Below are 14,769 nucleotides of genomic sequence, written 5' to 3' on the forward strand. Positions count from 1 at the left end.
TATTTTGATATTTGTGGTCTTTTATTCTCGCTTATGATTTGGATATATACTTCGACCCTCTGATCAGGGTCTACCATATACAGCATCAACCAAACTGCTTCTCTTCATATCCGTTAAGCGTCTCGATTGATAGAATATATACAAACAGCATATCCCTCCATCGCCCTCCTAAATCTCTTGAAATCGAACATATCAAAAAACCTACCCTCAACATGGGCAGCATCGGCCTCACCACAACCACAACCACCACCATGCCATCCACAATCACAGCTCCAATGTCCTCACCCCAATCCTCCTCCCTCCCATCCTACAAGACTCCCTGGATCCGCACACCCCTAATTGAATCCAGCACGCTCTCAACGCTCGCCGGCTGCCGCATCCTCCTGAAGCTCGAAAACACCCAACCAAGCGGCTCCTTCAAGTCCCGCGCAATGGGCGCCCAGATCCTCTCACACCTGCACAACCCCTCCAACTACGGAAAGAGCATCCACTTCTTCGCCTCGTCTGGCGGAAACGCCGGTCTCGCTGCTGTGTGCGCGGCTCGAACCCTAGGCTTCCCGTGCACCGTTGTTGTACCGCTTGGCACAAAGGCGCTTATGGTTGAGAAGTTGCGCAAGGCGGGGGCTAGGGATGTTATAAGGCACGGCGAGACGTTCGCCGAGGCCGGGGAGTATATGAGGGATGTTGTTATGAAAGATAACTCTGCAGAAGGGAGACTTGAGGGGGAGGAGATGGTGAAGATTGCGCTCCATCCGTTCGACAACGAGGCGATCTGGGAGGGGAACAGTACGCTTGTTGATGAGCTTGTTGAGCAGGTTCCGCTTGTTGCGGGGTGGGATGGTGAGGGGGATGGGTACAGCGATATGGTGCTCCCTATTGATGCGATTGTTTGTAGTGTCGGTGGTGGTGGGTTACTCAATGGTCTTGTTATGGGGCTTGAGAGGCGCCGACGACAGTTGAAGAAGACGTCGAAACAGGCGAAGCCTACACATATTATTGCTGTTGAGACTCGGGGGACGGACTCGCTTGCTGCGGCTGTTGCGAAGGGGTCTCTTGTTAGCTTGCCGAAGATCACTTCGCAGGCGACGTCGCTTGGTGCAATAAGGGTGTCTGAGAGGACGTTTCAGTATGCTATGCATCCTCCGGAAGGGGTCAAGGTACACAGTACGGTACTCTCAGATGCGGATGCGGCGCGCGGCGTGCTGCGTCTTGTCGATGACGAGCGGATGCTGGTGGAGTTGGCGTGCGGGGTTTGCGTTGAGGCAGTGGTCGGTGATGCCTGCCGGATTGAGAAGAGCAAGAAGAGGAAAAGAGGTATGGATGAAGGGTATGGGGATGATAGGGCTTCGGCAGGGGAGAGTGAGGGAGATTTGTCGGACGGAGTGGTGTCGGAGAACCCGCTGCGCTCCAGGTTGAAGGAGCTGGTCCCGGATTTGGGACCGCAGAGTCGTGTGGTGATTGTAGTCTGTGGTGGAAGCAATGTCACTGTCGACGCGGCGGTGGAATGGAGGAGTATGCTGAAGGAGGGATGGGAGTAAAGACTAAATAAGGAACATTTTGGCGTTTTGGATGGGACTGATTACTGGCGTATAATTCGGGGCACGATGCAGCAATTGGTATATTGAACTTGCGAACACATTATGAGATAGCTTGCTCGTATCAATTCACGCAGAAGCTTGAAGTTGTCCTGCCTCAATTGCCCGAATACGATAATCCCAGTAGTTCCTCCGAATGGGATCGTACTTGTCCTTGAGAAGATTCAGCATACGAACGGCTTCGTCGCCATTCGCATCAGCATACACATCGGCCAGCCACTCGATAGCGTGGCTACTCTTTACAATCACGTCCGAAGGCTGTCCCTGCTCATCAAGCTTATCAACAACAAACTTCTGCGCGAATCCAGTCCACTCTGACAACGGCCGGCCAGCAGCCCGCAACACACCCCGGGCAAACGACCACGGACTTCGGTTCTCCGGCGCACGAATGATTTGCTCTTGGGCGTACTTCAACTCCTCATCAACGAGGTCTTCATCAACCACAGAAAGCCGGCCCTTCTCATGAGGCTTGCCGTCAGCGTTAACCATACCGGCGTCAGGCTGATCGCCCCGAGGTCCAAAGCGTATCATATATCGATGGTTCCAGGCGGAGTTGTTCCTAACGTCCGAGTTGATAAGGGAGTTGATGTCAGCCAGCTCACGGGGCGAGTCCCAGAGCTCAAAGTGCCAAACGAGCCAATGGCGATAGGTCCAGACGTGGTAATTCTTTGAGTCCTGCGCGAACATCTCCATCAGGAAGTCCATCTCCTTTGGCGGGAGAGTGGGGAAGTGCTCTCGTGAGGACATAATGACTTGGCGATGGTGCCTGGTGGAGTTAGCGGTGTTTCTCGATAGATTGAGCGAGCTACCTACCAGATTTGATAGTTCTTGAGGTGTTTCAGAGAGACGCCGTTCAACCACTCTAGCTCAGCGAGGAGATCCTTGTTCAGAGCGAAGACGATCTTGGCGCGGTATATCCAGACAGTGTAATGAGCGGGATTCATAGAGATAATGTCTTGGGTGAGTTTCAACGCTCTCTCGGACATTTCATTTGCAGCCATCACCGCACGGAGATATGAGGTGGCCTCGAGGTATTCCTCGCTATAGGCAATCGTGGCTAGCGGCACCGCACCAGACTCGGAGCCATCATTAAGGGGAATGGGCGTGATGGAGGCCCATTCAGGGTCAGACGCATACTTCCCGGTCATAATTAGATAACTTATGTGTTACACCCGATAGTATAATGGAGCTGCTGAGAAGAAGAACGATGAAGGCTGTGATGATCATTTTCGTGGAGTTGAGGTGGGGATTCGGACTGCGGCCTGAGGCACCAACGACAATAGCAACGAACAATCGGACAAAACGTGGAGTTCATATTGATATCTTCAATGGTTGATACTCTGAGCATTGTTTAATCGTGCCCGATTCATGGCAATGTACTTAAAGTAAGCACTTGGGACTGAGCTCTGGTGGAGCTGGATTCCGTGACCCCTACTGTCCTGAATAGCCTCAAATGCAGCCTCATAACCTCGCTTCGCCAACTCCGAGTCTCGAGCCCCGACCGATCAACCCCATCTGACGCCCAGGACAACGGCGATCTTGATTTGATGTCAGCCTTATCTGCCAGCTGTCGACCCCGCAATGAGATAGGCATCGGTTCCCGAGGGCTCGCCATGCCAATCAACATCCATCGCTGCTGCTGCCGAGCTCAGCTTGGAGATCTTCTCCTCACTCCGATTTTCTCCTCTTTCTCTTCTTCATCAAGATGACCTTCTCTCTTCCTCTCATCTCCATTCCTTATTTGGTTACTCTTTCCCAGCGATAACGATGCGCCGCGTCAAAAAGTCCCGTAACGGCTGTGCCCGGTGCAAGAGCAAGCGGGTTTGTGCTTTCACCTTTCCAGCCCTTGCTTGGTCTGAAACTAATATAATTTCGATAGGTAAAATGCGGGGAAGAGAAACCTCACTGCAGTCGCTGTATCCGTTTGGGTGTGAGATGCCCTGGATACATCCAAACCCTGCGCTGGGTTTCCAACCGTCCCTCCGCTGAAGAAGGTGGCCTGGAGGCAGCCACAGACAATGACAACATCCAATTTGTGCCCCATTTCGAGATACCACCTAGAATTTCAGACCATTCACCACACTCTCAACCTCAATCTTACGCGGAGAGCTATCTCAATTCGCGACGGTCTCCACTAGCCTCTGACAGCAAACTACCGGACTTGGATGGCCTAGTGGACGACGATACCAACGCGCTAGATGACCTATGGGATCTACAGCAGCCTGGGTCTCTACCGGAACTAACTGACCTATGCCCTGCATCTCATACATCGCCAGTATCCGCCGGAGGCCAGGCCCCCAATGCCTCGGCCATGGAATTCAACTCGCCAGCGAGTCTGGGTTCGGACCCTTGGGCCTTCTTCTCGTTAGCTGCTCCGGCGCTTCAAGATCAATCCCGGGACTTTCCTGGTTTTGACCCTTCAAACATTGTTCGTAACTACCCACCACCATCAGGCGTGCCTCCTCGACCAGCTCCGCGGGATTTTACCTCAGTCCCGCAGCCCTTGAACAATCCATCATGGACCCTGATCGAGTACTATTTCAAAGAAGTCGCTGCTTTATTCTCCAGCTATGATAGCCAGATGAACCCTTTCCGCACCACTGTCTCTCGTCTTTGGGGGTCATCCCTCGCCATGTGCCGCACAATGCAGAGCATGGCTGCCGCCACCCTTGTTAACGACTTCCCACAGTTTGGGCCCATGGGCAAGAAGATGCGCAACGAAGCCATCGAGATCATCAGCAAAGAGACATCTATGGACGACAAATCTCTTCTTGCCCTTCTTATGCTCGGCCAAACCGCTAGCTGGCATGACCCTAAAGACCTGGGCATTTCCTACTTCAACCACCTCCGCCGACACCTCGATAACGCCGCTCTGGCCAAGACCGCAAACCCAACAAACCGCGGCAACAACTACCAGTTTTTCGAAGAAGCTCTCGTATACTGGGAGATGCTTCTGTCATTTGTCGCCGACGATGCGGCTGTCCTCCCAGCACCCCAAACACCGTCTAGCCCAGCCGAATCCCTCGTCCTACAACGCGTCCCGCATCCATGGACCGGCATCGCACGAGACACTCAGTTCACCGTGCAAGAAGCCGGCCGCCTCGTCAGGGCAGAGCGCAAACGTATCCGGTGCCGAAGATTCACTTCTCAAGTAGACATTGCCAATGCTCAGATCGCTCTTGAGAAAGCCCGCGAACTCGAAGAACGCCTCTTATCACTAGCCCATCCCACCGAAGCAGAAATCGTCAGCCCAGGCGACGACGAAACACCAGTTTGGCACCTCCTCACCATGGCCGAGGTCTACCGCTGTACAGGCTTGCTACAGCTCTACCGCGCATTTCCCGATCTCCTCCAGCGCCGACTTCCGGTTCAACAGCAGAACCACCATTCGCCTACACAGCAACCCCATCAGCCCCAGCACAACACACCACAAGCTCAGGACCCGTTCACTGCCTGGCTAAACGACCCCTTGCACACAAATCCGAATACGCAATCACAACCACCAAATCCCCAATCCGACCCAACATACCACGACTCATGGCTGACAGAATTCGCCCTAACAACCCTCTCCCGCCTAAAATCCATCCCCTTCGAATCCCGCACCCGCTGCCTCCAACCCCTCCTCCTCGTCGCCTCGAGCAGCGAACTGCGCCTCCCCTCAACACCTAGCGATCCACTAGCCTTATCAGCAAACGGGAACGGACCATGCATTTCCTCGCACGCGCTTGAAGTCTCGCGGACGCGTCGTTTTATCCTTGGGCGCTTGACGGCGCTGCAGTATGTCTTGCCTCCGAAGCCGATATCTGTTTGTTTGGAGCTGGTTAGTGAGGTTTGGAGGCGTATGGATGGCGGCGATCATGGGGTCTATTGGATGGATGTTATGATTGAGAAGGGGTGGGAGACGACGATGGGGTAGCGAGAACCATTGATAGGGGCAGTTTACTGGGTCAAAAATGCATTTCTGTAATTGAATTAATGGCATTACTGGCTTGGTGTGGGCTGATGACTTGTATATTAACTGCCTGCACACTTGTCGATTATATGTATTTACGAAATTTATGACGTGATAAGAACATAAAATTGTTCGATTCCTGTAACACGAAAACAAATAAGCATCTCTACCCATGGCTATAGTTTCAATGTTATGCAGCAAATAGTATCATATTATTTGTTTGGGGAAGTATATGAGTCAGTTGAATATCTTTGGAAGCTGAGAGACTAGTCCTTTCAAGCCAACATAACATACACTCAATGCTAGACCGATGAACACCACATCCTAATGCAAAGCGAAGTATTAACAGTAGACAGGACAGTAAAAGAAATGATAGAAAAGAAAAAAAAATCTGTAAGAAAGAAAGTATGCACACGGTGCCGTGAGGCTATAAACTATACATGTAGAATGAAAGAGATGAATAGAGCGAATTAAATGATATGAGCGCAAACCGTGGTATAACCCAGAGGATAAGGAGGCATATTGCAAGTCGTCGATACTCGTAAGGAGGGTTTGGTGGGGGATAGGGGGAAAGGAGCATCAGGCAGCAGCTCGCTTCCAGAACTTCCACCCCTCGCGTTTCTCCTGGACACCGACACCAACAAGGCGCTCAATACCTTCAGTACCGACGGCGTTTTCAAACTTTTGCTGGTCAATCTCCTCGCCGCCTTCTTCGTCGGTTCCGTTGCGGAGGACGGCAGGCCACAGGACACCAACTCCGTCACCGCCAAGGGTGGTCTCGTAAATACCGAAGTTCTCGTTGTGAAGTTGATCCTTTAGCTGACAAAGGGAATCGTCCTTAAGATCGGGACGCAGTAGGGTGATCGCACAACCACCACCACCGGCGCCGGTCAGCTTGGTCCAGCCGATGTCGGCATAATCCACGAGCTCGCGGATTCGTTCTAATCGAGGGTGGGACACCCCGAGAGAAACGAGAAAACCGTGGTTTATCCGGATCAGCGTGCCTAGTTGCTGGAGGGTGCTCTCGGACAAGCCGTTGGAAGTGGGCTCTCGGATGACTTTCTCGGCGGAGGTGGTAATGGTGCCAATTGCATCAAGGATCGACTCGGTGACTACCGGCCATTCTTTCCGTAAAGCGCCAACTTTGGCGACTTCCACTGCGGTAGACCGTCCTTGGCGCGTGTCGACAAGAAGAAGCGGGAGTTCGGGGAAGGTGGGGAGTGAGGTAACGGATGGCGGCTTGGAATAATCTCCGCGCTGGAAAATCACGGCTTTTCCGCCCGCGGACACCGTGTTGTCTACCCCACTGGGGTTGCCATGAATGCACATCTCCCCCACAAATGCCCAGCGATTGATGCGCTCGATCTGAACTTCTGCTTCATCTGAGGGTTGGTCGGGATGGGGACCGGCGAGAGTACGGATTTGGACGAGTAGCGCAGCGCTCATACAAACGCAGACACTAGCACTGCTTCCTAAGCCAGCACCGATGGGAATTGTAGATCGAAGGGTGTAAATCGCGCCAGCGCTCTGCGGAGAGCCTAACGAAAGGAAGAGGTAAAGGAACGCGCTCGCGGACCGCTTGTGTATCTTACGCATCTCCTCGGGGGCGTCTGGAGAGATATCTTCAACGTGGGGTTGGATCGCATCGTAGAGTTCGGGGTCGAGAGTGGTGACGAGATCGTAGTAGTACTTCTTCTTCGACGGGTGGTGGAAAAGCTCCCAGGGCAATTGATCGATATCCCAGGTGTGGTTCAAATCGGTATCGCGAAAGTTCAAGGTGATGGTGCGTTGCGACTTGCTGAGAGTGGTGACGAGGAGATAGGAGCGTAGGGAAATGGCCGCGGCCATTGCGGCCTTGCCGTGGACCACCGCATGTTCTCCGTAAACAATGACCTTTCCAGGGGCGGACACCATGAAGGCAGGAGCCAGGGGGGAAGATTGTTTTCGCTGCATTTTAATTCTCTTCTGTTCCGGGGAGGTCGCCGAGTTGGAGAAGCTCCTGGAGCTGGTTGTAGTGGAAGGAGAAGGGGTAGTCGAGGCGTCGGAGCTTTCGTGGTCGTCGCTCATGGTTACGGTGGCGGTTGGTCGGAGGGAGCGAGGACGGACGGGTAAGAGGGAAGACATGTCGCAAGCTCTTATCGACGAGGTACGGTGCAGAGTACGGGTCTCTTGAACGAAAGTCTGGCGTGGTACGAGTTCGAGGGGTTCGCGGCAGGCAACAGATCAGCGCAAAAGACAGGGGGTATTAATGTGATCGGGCTGCGATCATGACTGGCTGGCGGTCAGCCGGAATGGATGGAACAAACGGGCGCAAAGAAGGAAAATGAGGCCGAGAGGGGGCAGAGGGCGTAGAAAAAGAAGCTGATAAAGGGCGAGTCAAGGAGAGTCTGGGAGGGAGAAATTGGAGGCTCGCCCGGCCTCAACCAGAAGGAGCAAGACCCGTACAATCGCCGTATCTTTGGTAATCCGGGGTCACTGCCTGTAATTTACGAGGCATCAACCAATCACAAGAGACATATTGCTTTTTAGTCAGACCTGCTCGTATTCGATTATGCATTGTCCCTGTCACTGTCCCAACGGCCTCGCCCATCAATGGCCCCTTGCTAACTGCATCGGGTCTGGTGTGCACGAGATGCTGCGAGTTCTGGAATGAACCGCGAAGTTGCTGTCACCGGTGCCTGCAATTACTCCGTGTCGATCTGACTGCTTACCACTTTGCCGGGATCCCCTCATGCTGGAGCCAACAAGCAGTCACAGGGCCAATCTCTAGCGAACACACACGAGGCAGAGTTTGCTTACTTGCCGATGATGGTTAGTCGAGGCAAAGTCGCAGATGGTCTTGAAAGACTAAACTTAGCATTCGGAGTCCGTTATCTGAACCACTATCATTCGCCTTGATGAGTGAGAACCCGGCTTGTTCATACGGTCGAAATCGGGCAATGATTCGGCGGACCAGGTGCACTGCCTCTGCAGCACAGTTGGCTGAGCATGGGCAGCTTGTCAAAGGCAACGCCACCGGTATACATACAAGATGAACTAATGCATCTGCCCGTTGATCTGCCTACGCTAGTCCAATGTGACGTAGTGGCTGGAGTGGCTCAGAGCCATTTTCCACCGCGCAAGGTCCTACATAATACGTACTGGTTCAGCATAAAATGTCATTGATTTCTCGCGGCTGTATCCCTGTCTACCGGTAAACCAAATCACCACAGCTGCACGAAGGACGCAAACTTTCTCCACCGCGGCATGGTCTTATAGTCGTCTAATTCCTTGATCTCCACCAAACCCAGATGCCTCCGTCCGGTCTGGAGATCGACCGTTCGCGGATCACGAATTTTCGTCCGATAGATCAATTTATAGCCGAGTGCCGTGAAAACAATCAATATGATTCCGAACATATACTGGAAGAAGTACTTCGCGGTCGGCGTGTCCGATCCCTGATGAACCAGTCAGCTTCAGTCTTTGAGAAAGGGCTAGCAAACTTACAATAGGGTACAAGGCAAGGTAGAACGAAGTGCCAATGAAAAAGCAACAGCAGGTCAGTAGCCAGATCGGAGGCAGCGGCCAAAGAGCGCACTTCCAAGCATATGTCTCAGTGAAGAGAGGGTCGTTTTGCGCCTTGAGAGCTGCGTGGAAGCGGAACGATGTGATTGCGATAACGAGCCATACCATGAAGTACCCCGTGCTAGCAATCTGAGACAGCCAGTTGAAGACAGTTATGCCCTCGGCGCTGAGATTGATGTACGTGAGGGTTATGGCGAGCGCCCCTGTGATGCCCAACGCAACGCGAGGCCGTCCGCGCGAATCGACTTTGGAGACGACTGCCGGGATCAGACCCTGATGGGCCATGGATTGGAGGATCCGCGAGGCAATGAAGAAGCTCTCTGCGGCGATGGCTGCGACGGCAAAGATGATGGCCACGTTTAGGAAGTCTGGAAGGCCTTTTATACCGGACTGATTGATGGCAATGACGAACGGGGAGGCTGCAACGCCGCTGCCGCCTAGCAGGTTCTCGTTCGAGGGAGATATCAAAATCCCAATCAGTACCACCGAGACTAGATAGAATACAGATACTCGGATGGGGATGAGGAAAACGGCGTGCGCAACGGAGAAACGTGGGGACTTGGATTCGCCCGCGAGGAAGCCGGTGAATGTGTTGTCGCCGATTGCGAGGATTGCGAGAAGGACGCTGTTTCCGAACCCCTTGAATCCGTTCAAAAAGGCTTGTCCGTCATGCCAGTTTTCGCCGTGGTGGACGGTTCCCTCGGGCCCTATACCAAAGACGAGAGCCACGCCGACGATAATGAATATGATCAGCACGAGGATTTTCAATATTGAGGTGCCGTATTCAAACCACCCAAAGACGCGGTTTGGGAGACTAAAAATGACGAACATGAGGACCAAGAAGATTGTCAGCCATACGGCCTCGTGGACGGAGTCTTGAGCCCAGTAGTTGATCAGAACACTGAAAAAGGTTGCCTCGGATGCGATGACTGCAATCCAGCCCAAACACATACTGAAACCACCCGCGAAGGACAGGGCCGGATCGACGAAGCGATCGGCGTATTCAATGTAATTTCCACTCGTGGGAAATGCAATTGTCATCTCCGATACGGTGTTGAGCACCGCCCAGACACATGAACATATCAATGCGAAGCCTAGGAAAAGAGACCCAGGGCCACCCTGCGCGAGATTTTTACCCGAAGATATGAACAAACCCGCCCCAATTTGGCCTCCAAGAGAAATGACCTGTAAGAGGATTAGCTATGTACCTTACATTGGAGTATACGTGGAAGGCATACATGAATTTGTCTGGGGGTGAACGTCCGGTGGAAGCCCGATTCGTTCCGCACCTCAGATACCTCTCCTATGCCACTATCGGTGTCAGCGGGGGACTCGGCATTGATGAGGCCTGCCTTGGCGTCTTTGGACTGCGACATCTTGCTGATCGGCCGTGTTGAACATGCGTTGGCTTCGAGTTAGGGCATAGCTGATGTCCTTATATCTGCCCCCAACAGCACGCCAAGTCGCTAAGATAACGTTGATATCATCCTTCGATTCATTTCGGACCAGGTCCAGCATAAGCCAAGATAATGGCAAAAGCGAGGCAGGTCGGAGCGCCGCTAACTGTCGTTACCCCAACTTTTGCAGATCTGGCTCTATCCAGACAGATTATTGGTGGATAAGCTCCATTACCACGATTTGGAGTAGACACCCAACCGCTTACTACTGGCTCTGTAAAGAGTCCATATCTCTGAAGGCGCATCGACCTGCCATGGAGCGCCATCGGTCTATGCAAATGTCTTTGACAGGCATATAAAGAGCGTGAAAGCTGACAGCGCCGAAACCATGATCTCCTCCCAAGCACTTCAAAAATCATGGTCCTCTCGCAGCTTACCCAGCCGATCATTGTGATCGGTGGCGGGACTTTTGGCACAAGTACCGCGTACCACCTGTCGCAAAAAGGCTACACCAATGTCACAGTCCTCGATCGCTTCCCCGTCCCCTCCTTCGAGGCCGCTGGCAACGACATCAACAAGATTGTTCGCACCGAGTACCCTGAACCTCTATACACCAAGCTGGCAAGCGACTCCAGAGACATTTGGCGCGATCCAAACGGCTTGTTCGCGGGCCTCTATCATCCAAGCGGATGGATAATCGGCGCGACAGATCGGTCAACGCCATTTGTGGAGGCTTCCATGAAGAGCGCGAAAGAGCTGGGGGTTGATCCTCCCAAGCTCGTGTCTACCGAAGAAATCCACGAGAAATGGCCTGTCATGAACGGAGACTTCGAAGGCTGGAAATCCTTCTGGTCCCCGAATGCTGCGTGGGTGAATGCCCGCGAGGGGATTGTTAGGATGGCCCAGGAGGCTATAAAGTCCGGCGTTAAGTATATCTCTGGCAACGCCGGATATGCGAAAAAGCTGCTCTACGACGAGGATCAAACTTGTGTTGGCGTGAAATGCGCTGACGGCTCTGCCTATTTTGCGAGCAAGATTATCTTGGCTGCTGGGGCCGCGGCCGGGAGTCTGCTGGATTTGGAGGGCCAGATCGTGGCCAAGGGGCATGCTGTGGGCCATATTCAGCTTACGCCGGAGGAGGTTGAGGAGTACAAGGATATGCCTATTCTTGATCATCTGGAAGGAGGTATGGCGTCAACGAATACAGTACAAGGAAAGGTACTGACTTCGCTATTAGGCATCCTGTTCCCGCCTCAGGAAGACGGAATCATGAAGATTGGCGCCGTCTACTTCGTCACCAACTACGCGAAATCCTTGAACGGAATATCACTTCCTCGATACCGCTCCGACAACCCCAAGGATGGAATTCCCGCCGTAGTTGAGGCTCGTCTGCGCAGGTGGATGGAAACGTGTGTGCCGAAGCTCGCCCAGCGGGAGTGGGTTGAGACCCGGATCTGCTGGTTCGTTTTGTCCACCTTCATTGCAGTCTGAACTTGAGAAATGACGATACTGACTAAGGTTCAGGGACGGAGACATGGCCGACTACCACTTCCTGATCACACCTCACCCGCGACACAAGAACCTCGACATCGCCATTGGCGGTTCCGCACATGGATTTAAGTTCCTGCCCGTGCTTGGTAAATACATTGTTCAGATGATGGAGGGGACTCTGGATTCAGAGATTGCGAAGAAATGGAAGTGGAGGCCGGGGCTTGATCTCTCAGACTATACCACAAATCCTCACCCGGAGAAGCCTGAGGATCTGAATGGTATGCTGGGATGGGGTCCGCTCAAGAGTTCTCTGTGAGGATATCTAGTTTAGCGTTATCTTTCTTCAAATCTCCAGTTTTATCAGTGTTACGCCTGGTCTCCAATGGAAGGATCGATCTGATAAGGCTAGTGCCATGTGTTCTACCTGTACCCCGACCTGACTCGTGACTTCCCCTCATGATAAGCGGAGTAGCCTTGGGCTTCGTATCTCCATCTTTCCTCTTCGCTTTTCCCAGATATCCATCATGAAGTTACCCAAGTCAAGCATTCAACGCACAAGAGCGGGTTGCTGGAGCTGCAAGAGTAAGTGTCCCACTCAGTGTTACTCTCTGTCGTGATCTAACTTCATCACCGCAATAGAACGACGGCGCCGCTGCGACGGTAAGCGATCAGCCTGCTCCAACTAGCACCGATTCTGAGATATAATAGAAAAGAAGCCGTCCTGCGGAGGGTGCCAGAAGCGGGGCTTACCATGTCAATACGGCATCAAACTTTTGTGGGAGCATGAAGCTGATTCCTTGGGCATCGCGTTTGGGAGGAGCACTAAGAATCCATTGGGCCGGACGCATTACTTAGTCCCCATCCAGCCTCATGCCGCTCGCCATTGGCTCAACACAACTTCCGACGATATTAACCGACTTTACAGCGGCCCCAGCTGTCGTCGGGACTATGCTCTTGTGACCGGAGTCGATGAAGAGTTAGCTCCTGCATTATCAATAGCACTCTACTCCCTGTCACACTATCCTTCACACTCAGAGGCCGATCAATTTCTCTTTTACTACTGTACCTTAGCCCAATCTCTTTCACATCAGTCTACAGTCTGCTGACCATAAGATCAGTCACCCATACCTGCACAATCCGGCGGTCACTGATCGAAAGCGAGAATCCCTGGCGCTCAGTCGTCCTTCCTCTTTGTTACCAATCGGATGGGCTCCTTCACATGGCCATTGCATGGGCAGCGCATATCCTGCGAAACCAATGCGCAAGTCAAGACGTCCCTCACTACGAACAGATGATACTCACTCAGAAATGTCACTCGTTAAAGTATCTCCGGACCATGGTTCCCCAGTCCCAGGTCACCAACGATGCTCTTCCTCCGGCTGAGACGAAGTCTGAGCGAGATGCCCTCCTGCTTCTCGTCATGTTTCACTGCCTTTTGGAGATAGCAAGTGGTAGCACCAAGGAGTGGACGTATCACATGAATGGTGCACTGATCATTATCAAGTTTTACACTAACCTGGGAGGAACAAACCGCCAAGATATCTTCAGCCAGGAAGTCGTGCAGCTGGTCCATAGCTTTTTTCTTGAGAAGGGAACGTTTTTAGGCACGTCTACGAGCACTCCAAGTAGCCAAGCCGAGGGAAAACATCTCGCCAGTCTTGAGTGGTCAACCGAGATTCCGAATATCTTCCCGTACCTCGCAGGGCGTGGGTCCGTGAAAATAGATCCCTGTATGGGCTTGTCTTTCGAGCTTTTGGACATTATTTCCTGTATAACAGACCTATCCCGAAGACGGCAGACCGGGACGATGGTCGCGACCCAAGAATTTACAAGTCTTATCCACCGTCTCCAACGGCTCGAAGCATCTTCAGGTCCGATCGCCGATGATCCAGTATCCGACTCCGATATTACAGCGCTCCATGCTTCAGCCTTTCAATCTGCCTCGTGGATTTACCTCTACCATACCCTCGCCAACCTTCCATTCGACAACGCGACAATCCAAGGCATCCATTTACCGGTTCTCTTATCCACCCTTGCGCAAATCCATAAGCATCACGGTACACTTCTTGGCTTTCTTCCGTACCCGATGTGGGCGCTTTTCATAGCCAGCTGCGTGGTACTAGAAGAAGGGCGCGTCCAGATCCTGGAATGGTTCTCGGTCTTGAATAGCAGGAAGCCCGTTAGCAATGTTCCTTCCACGCTGGCTGCTGTCAAGGCGATATGGAAAAAAAGGGACCTAGCGGAATGTGCGGGACCGACTCACACAAGGAATAAGGGCCTTGTCTGGATAGATGCGATTGGGGAGTTAGGTTGGTTGATGCCTTTTACGTGAGGTAGCAATGCGATTGAGCGAGCGACCTCTGGAATGTCCCCTCAATAACCAAAATGGCAGGTTGAGGCTTTCAGGAGAAGTAGCCACCGTGCCCCAGCCGAGGCAAAAAAGAATTGGACTCGCTCGCGACTACAGGGACCTTGCTCGACGATATCCAATTTGCCTGTTAATCTCCGCAATACATACCCTCTGCCACAGCTTCGGTTGGAGAAGTTAGGGCTCGCTTCGCCCCACCACTGGCTGTCTTATTTGAACATCTCATGCAATGATTTGCTAAGAATTTCCGATCATGAAGCGACACGAACTAGACCGGATCAAGCGCCTTTCCCGCTGAGATGCGACGCTTTGATTTTGTTGAGCGTGCCCATTGGAGGCATCCATCATCTGTCTAATATATCCCAATAGTAATACCTGAGTCACCACAGCGTCATGAAGAAG

General features: G+C 52.6%; 7 protein-coding genes across 7 annotated transcripts; 4 read left to right on the plus strand and 3 right to left on the minus strand.

The window, feature by feature from the left end:
• The first annotated feature begins 19 nt into the window (after positions 1 to 19).
• Positions 20 to 1,601, plus strand: BDW74DRAFT_4485 (putative L-serine dehydratase). Its single transcript, XM_073732823.1, has one exon. It carries the CDS (start codon positions 213 to 215, stop codon positions 1,536 to 1,538), a length of 1,326 nt encoding a protein of 441 aa, XP_073589702.1. The 5' UTR covers positions 20 to 212; the 3' UTR covers positions 1,539 to 1,601.
• Positions 1,296 to 2,863, minus strand: ramB (bifunctional protein farnesyltransferase/protein geranylgeranyltransferase). The gene is made up of 2 exons (XM_073722691.1): positions 2,409 to 2,863; positions 1,296 to 2,361 (listed from the first exon to the last, which is right to left on the minus strand). The coding sequence occupies exons 1-2, from the start codon at positions 2,741 to 2,743 to the stop codon at positions 1,665 to 1,667; spliced, it is 1,032 nt and encodes a 343-aa protein (XP_073589703.1). The 5' UTR covers positions 2,744 to 2,863; the 3' UTR covers positions 1,296 to 1,664.
• Positions 2,864 to 3,362: 499 nt separating this feature from the next.
• BDW74DRAFT_184557 (uncharacterized protein) lies at positions 3,363 to 5,559 on the plus strand (the record flags this gene model as incomplete). Its single annotated transcript, XM_073730845.1, has 2 exons — positions 3,363 to 3,416; positions 3,475 to 5,559. 2 exons carry the CDS (start codon positions 3,363 to 3,365, stop codon positions 5,509 to 5,511), a joined length of 2,091 nt encoding a protein of 696 aa, XP_073589704.1. The 3' UTR covers positions 5,512 to 5,559.
• A 178-nt stretch (positions 5,560 to 5,737) lies between these two features.
• On the minus strand, positions 5,738 to 7,929 carry erg12 (mevalonate kinase). Its single transcript, XM_073722692.1, has one exon. It carries the CDS (start codon positions 7,669 to 7,671, stop codon positions 6,127 to 6,129), a length of 1,545 nt encoding a protein of 514 aa, XP_073589705.1. The 5' UTR covers positions 7,672 to 7,929; the 3' UTR covers positions 5,738 to 6,126.
• Positions 7,930 to 8,449: 520 nt separating this feature from the next.
• BDW74DRAFT_184559 (uncharacterized protein) lies at positions 8,450 to 10,487 on the minus strand (the record flags this gene model as incomplete). Its single annotated transcript, XM_073730846.1, has 3 exons — positions 8,450 to 8,984; positions 9,034 to 10,296; positions 10,350 to 10,487. The coding sequence occupies 3 exons, from the start codon at positions 10,485 to 10,487 to the stop codon at positions 8,751 to 8,753; spliced, it is 1,635 nt and encodes a 544-aa protein (XP_073589706.1). The 3' UTR covers positions 8,450 to 8,750.
• Positions 10,488 to 10,777: 290 nt separating this feature from the next.
• BDW74DRAFT_4508 (NAD(P)/FAD-dependent oxidoreductase) lies at positions 10,778 to 12,419 on the plus strand. Its single transcript, XM_073732834.1, has 2 exons — positions 10,778 to 11,968; positions 12,033 to 12,419. Exons 1-2 carry the CDS (start codon positions 10,926 to 10,928, stop codon positions 12,313 to 12,315), a joined length of 1,326 nt encoding a protein of 441 aa, XP_073589707.1. The 5' UTR covers positions 10,778 to 10,925; the 3' UTR covers positions 12,316 to 12,419.
• BDW74DRAFT_4519 (Zn(II)2Cys6 transcription factor) lies at positions 12,382 to 14,564 on the plus strand. Its single transcript, XM_073732838.1, has 4 exons — positions 12,382 to 12,581; positions 12,639 to 12,659; positions 12,708 to 13,061; positions 13,118 to 14,564. The coding sequence occupies exons 1-4, from the start codon at positions 12,524 to 12,526 to the stop codon at positions 14,329 to 14,331; spliced, it is 1,647 nt and encodes a 548-aa protein (XP_073589708.1). The 5' UTR covers positions 12,382 to 12,523; the 3' UTR covers positions 14,332 to 14,564.
• Positions 14,565 to 14,769: the final 205 nt, after the last annotated feature.

Source organism: Aspergillus multicolor (assembly GCF_047715735.1).
Source record: "Aspergillus multicolor strain CBS 133.54 unplaced genomic scaffold BDW74scaffold_1, whole genome shotgun sequence".
NCBI lineage: Eukaryota > Fungi > Ascomycota > Eurotiomycetes > Eurotiales > Aspergillaceae > Aspergillus > Aspergillus multicolor.

What these genes read in the sequence shown, in the direction of transcription:
- BDW74DRAFT_4485 (XM_073732823.1), top strand. Translation starts at nt 213, where the DNA reads ATGGGCAGCATCGGCCTCACCACAACCACAACCACCACCATGCCATCC.
- ramB (XM_073722691.1), bottom strand. Translation starts at nt 2,743, where the DNA reads ATGACCGGGAAGTATGCGTCTGACCCTGAATGGGCCTCCATCACGCCC. An exon ending in CTCAAGAACTATCAAATCTG is followed by an intron (nt 2,362 to 2,408) that starts GTAGGTAGCTCG and finishes TAACTCCACCAG; the next exon opens with GCACCATCGCCAAGTCATTA.
- erg12 (XM_073722692.1), bottom strand. Translation starts at nt 7,671, where the DNA reads ATGTCTTCCCTCTTACCCGTCCGTCCTCGCTCCCTCCGACCAACCGCC.
- BDW74DRAFT_4508 (XM_073732834.1), top strand. Translation starts at nt 10,926, where the DNA reads ATGGTCCTCTCGCAGCTTACCCAGCCGATCATTGTGATCGGTGGCGGG. An exon ending in GTTGAGACCCGGATCTGCTG is followed by an intron (nt 11,969 to 12,032) that starts GTTCGTTTTGTC and finishes ACTAAGGTTCAG; the next exon opens with GGACGGAGACATGGCCGACT.
- BDW74DRAFT_4519 (XM_073732838.1), top strand. Translation starts at nt 12,524, where the DNA reads ATGAAGTTACCCAAGTCAAGCATTCAACGCACAAGAGCGGGTTGCTGG. An exon ending in ACGACGGCGCCGCTGCGACG is followed by an intron (nt 12,660 to 12,707) that starts GTAAGCGATCAG and finishes GAGATATAATAG; the next exon opens with AAAAGAAGCCGTCCTGCGGA. An exon ending in TCAATTTCTCTTTTACTACT is followed by an intron (nt 13,062 to 13,117) that starts GTACCTTAGCCC and finishes CCATAAGATCAG; the next exon opens with TCACCCATACCTGCACAATC.